The following is a 4298-nucleotide window of genomic DNA, read 5'->3' on the forward strand; positions in this document are numbered from 1 at the left end:
CAAGTAAGTATAAGAAAAAAGGGTAAATTAGGTATTTATATCCGTAAATTTCAGTAAATGACTAGATTGTAAAATTTATCAAACGATGGCTAGATTCCAAAAACCATGTTTCAAAATGGCTACGTTGTATATGTTGTTTAAATTGGCTATGTTTAAAATAAAAAAAATAAAACTAAATTATGAGTTATAAATTGAAAGAAAGTAGGTTATTTGGGCTACGTAAGTAACCGGCCCTTTAAAGATTCGATGAGTCGGGTAATTTACACAAAAATAGTTCGTTAGCAATTTCCATTTGCGACTCGAGCCCAAAATCGAAGACAAGGCAAGTATTGGTATTTTGGTAAATTAGCAACAATAGCAAGAAGAAAAGCCTTCGCTCTCACTCAAATATTCGAAAGTCGTACACTTTGCTCTCTTCCTCTCTTTCGGTTACATGCTAAGCAATGAATAGAATATCAGAGGCAGCGAGATCTCGCATACGGGTTTCAACGTCAACACATCCTCGGAAGTTGAGTTTTGCTAAAGGTACCAAAACACCATTCTCATCTTCGCTATAACAATCTTTCGCACGTACTAAAATTTGCTTTTAATATAATCGTAGGCTGTGATGATTCAGAGGACCTTTCTAATATCTCTGACGCCGAGGTATGAATAGTATGTTATTGTTCTTTTTTATTATTATTGATTTGTGTTCCAAATTTGGGTTTTTTGTTTTGTTTTTGTTTCCGTGGTTTAATGCAATATGGATATCGTGCTCTTTGTAAACCAGGTCCTCATTATTCTTAACAAAATTGAGAGACATAATTTTCAATATTTTTTCTTTAAACATATTTTTTGGGGGTTTGGGGAAAGTGCGAATTTTACGTTATTGATTTCTTCCTTTTTATTTTGAGGTTTGTTAGTAGTTTTTATTTTTATTTTTTTATTTTATTTATGCATCTCGGTCTGTTTCTAACCCATTCGAATATTGTAATTGGTTCAGTGATGCTAATTTGTAAACAAATATGTTTTGTTTTTACAGGTTTGGTCTTCACGATACTTTTCTTTATTTATATGTAAAAATTTACTTTTGTTGCAGATTTGTAAGTACATTAACAATAAGAAGGAGGTGCAGTATAAAAGGATCATTTGGGAAGCAATGAACCAAGATTATCTGAAGGTCATTATTTTGTATTTCATGTTTTTAAATGACTCTGATTTAGATATGTTACTACTAGCAAAACCTAAGCTATCTAGATTTGTTGTTTTTTTACAATAAAGATGAAACATTGGCTGAGTAGGTAATCCTAAGTTATTTAATCCGACGGAGTTATCCTCTGTTTCTCTTAGAAATATCAACATGTTTAACCAAAACTGAAGTACAAAGTCATCACTAGCATCAAACCTGACCAATTTTCTCTCGATTACATCTATTTCTTCACATCGGGACTTTTCTAACAGGTGGGAGTATTAATGCGATATAGTTTACCATTTCTAAAACATAATTTGTTATATGAGTTTGTAATGTCTTGCTACCATAATTTTCTTTGAGAAGTTAGTTTTGAAAACTTATCATTCTCATGTAGCAGACCTTGAATTCTAATTTTGTTCCCAGGTTTTAAAATTGTTTGCCAATGCAACACCATTTCTTCGCTCTTTTTTTTTAAGTAATAAAATTAATCAATTAATTAAGTTTCCTAATGGTATAATATAGTGAAATCAAACTCTCGAGGAGGGAATTCTGATTGGATGGACAGAACACATTTGATATAAGGATTGTTTGTTCCAGCTCATTATTGAGGTACCAAAGTACTCCTATCTTGGGATTAAAATTCTTAGTTGATCAAACCTGACACAAAGTCTGTTGCAGATATGAAATTAATCAAACTCCTACTCTTGATGGCGTGATTATCCTCTTCTGTTTGCAATACTTTTACGATGTGTAGGCATCAGCCTCGTGTAGAATATTTAGAAATTAGTTTGCTTATATATGAGATGTATTAGCAGAGAATAGGGGATGGAAATTCTGTTTGAGATTTAGTGAAGGAGAAATTTCTTTTGCATAGCACGGACTTCTAGAATTTCTAATATCAACATATGTAGTCCTTCGTTTATATTCTCAGTATTACAAAATTTATTATTTTGTAACAACTCGTTTTATCTTTTTCATAATCTTGCTGTTTTTTATGAAAGCTGTTTTTGAAGCATCTACTTTTGAGCTCTAGTTTTTGCTTCTACTGTCTTCGTGCTGCTTTAAATGTTTCATCTTTATCCCACCAAATTTTATTTCAAGTCTAGGAGTTCTATGCGCTGACATGTAAAAGTTCACAGGGGAATAAGCAGAAAAGAGCAAAAACAGTCAAGAAAGCTGATTCTACCACAAAAGACGCTAAAAAACATAGAGTTGATAAAGTGAAGGTAAATAACATGTATTTATTTATTTTATACAAGTTTCCATGTTTTCGTAAGTTGGTAAGTACGATCGGAATACAAAGACGATCTTAGAATCGCATAATTTTCCTATGTTGTTTTCTTTTTCTTTTCTTTTTTTTTACTTATTTTTTATGTTGCCCTGGTGTGACAACAATGTGATATGGGCATTTTTCTTTCTGCAGAAATTGAGTTCAAAGGTCAACTATAGTATGTTGAAGATGCAAAATACTGAGGTAGGTTTCCCATAGTTGTCCTTTCCTTTTCGTCTTCATCATAGCTCTAAGATTATACACTACTTATGGCCCCTCGATATTACCTTTATTTATTCTCATACAAGTCTTAAGTTCGATCTCCTACATCGTAATGCTGGCTTAAGTAATTCTCGTAGAACAGGATTGAAGGAGTAAATAAACATGCAGATACAAGTATAATTATGTTAATGTCTGAAAAAGTTCTATAAAAAAGTGTCTCACAAATTTGTAAAAGACTTTAAACAATGGAAGAGAGATTTTGAGAGGAAACCCTTAATTGAAGGCCGTGAATTTCTTAAGCAGCCTGTTAGGATCTAAGTATTAAATATTGTTAGTAGAAAGTGAGGGGTTGGATATAAAGCTGTTAGAATTTAGCCTATAAATGAGAGCGCTACGATGGTAGAGAGCGGACCTCACAGCATCTATCTTTGTATTTCGTTAATTGTATGTTCTATAAATGAAATGATGAGATTTTAACCCATGCATTCGCTGAGTGGCTGAATTTATTGTTCGTAGGATGATGAAGTTGACAAAATTTCCAGTGCTGAAGAATTGAACTCGCATCTTATTGATATCCGATCAAAGAATGAGGGTTTGAATTCTGAAGATAATAGCTCAGGAGACGACACTGAGGACGAGTTTGGGAATGAAGATACAGTTAGTAACAAGAATATCAATGCTATTCAAGATTGCCACGGAATTACAGATTTTGGACTTGATGATGATTACACGGGGTATGAAGAAGACCATGGTTTCGAGGAATACTAATAGCAGTACCTGTATAACTTATTAACAGCCAGGACTAAAATTTTGTTTAGTGTTTTCTTTTTAGTTCTCTTTGGGCGAGTCGTGAAATTTTTTACTTGAATGAAGAAGAAATGAAGTGCATGAGATGATAGTTCAATTAGAAAAATATCTCAATAATAAAAATTGAGAAAAGCAGATTTTAAATTATAAAACCCCTAAAGAGAAATATGAATATCAAATAAGTTTAACTCAACCTCAAATAACTTTTACGGAACTACAGACTATAGTACTTGTCATTATGGATGTGTTTGGTTTACATTTTATCAAAGTATTCACTAATTAACTTACCTCATACCAAAGAGTCTTTTTTTTTTGCCAAAGTGGAAATACTGTATTTTTAACTTTTTACCACTCAATGCTACTTGCATGAGATTGAATTTTGTTTTCTTATACACGTCTGTCTTAACGGCCGTTAGTTTGTGTGCATCTTAACTCCTCTACAAAATTGGATTACCCTTTATTTATAGTAAAAGTATTCACATATTACATTGCTTGAAGAGAAAATAAGTATATTGCGTCTCGAATGGTGTGTATGTCAGTGAAGAGTGAGTTTCTTAGGGCATGTTTGTTTCTTCATTTGAAAACTGTTTTTGACTTTTCTAACTTGAACAGTTTTTTGAAAAAACTGAATTGACTGTTTGTTTGATGATTCTCAGAATATAACTTAAAAAGTTTTCAAACTGTTTTCTGTTTTAATGAAGAAAATCAGAAAATTGTTTTTAGGTGTTTTCTAATTTTTTCACTCAACTTTTTGTAACCTTTTTTTTTTTTTTTTAATATATCCTATTGACATTTCTTTCTCTCCTATCAACATCATTTCATTTTCCT

At 31.9% G+C, this 4298-nt stretch overlaps 1 protein-coding gene across 2 annotated transcripts; it reads left to right on the top strand.

Annotated features, from left to right (window-relative positions):
* The first annotated feature begins 399 nt into the window (after positions 1-399).
* On the top strand, positions 400-3498 carry LOC149384965 (uncharacterized). 2 transcript variants are annotated; one of them, XM_089626975.1, is made up of 6 exons: positions 400-525; positions 602-645; positions 1022-1159; positions 2311-2397; positions 2595-2645; positions 3180-3498. In XM_089626975.1, exons 1-6 carry the CDS (start codon positions 444-446, stop codon positions 3429-3431), a joined length of 654 nt encoding a protein of 217 aa, XP_089483101.1. In that variant the 5' UTR covers positions 400-443; the 3' UTR covers positions 3432-3498. The 2 variants fall into 2 exon arrangements, with proteins under 2 accessions (XP_089483101.1, XP_089483102.1); XM_089626976.1 differs by having other exon boundaries at positions 1079-1159.
* The last annotated feature ends 800 nt before the right edge of the window (positions 3499-4298 follow it).

The sequence above is a fragment of the Urtica dioica genome, chromosome 9 (genome assembly GCF_054948205.1).
Source record: "Urtica dioica subsp. dioica isolate 48M chromosome 9, U.dioica_male_clone48M_v1_H2, whole genome shotgun sequence".
NCBI classification, from domain to species: Eukaryota; Viridiplantae; Streptophyta; class Magnoliopsida; order Rosales; family Urticaceae; genus Urtica; species Urtica dioica.

Coding starts and splice junctions, on each gene's coding strand:
- LOC149384965 (XM_089626975.1), top strand. CDS start 444: ATGAATAGAATATCAGAGGCAGCGAGATCTCGCATACGGGTTTCAACG. Junction 1,160..2,310: donor TGAACCAAGATTATCTGAAG/GTCATTATTTTG, acceptor AAAAGTTCACAG/GGGAATAAGCAGAAAAGAGC. Junction 2,398..2,594: donor ATAGAGTTGATAAAGTGAAG/GTAAATAACATG, acceptor TTCTTTCTGCAG/AAATTGAGTTCAAAGGTCAA.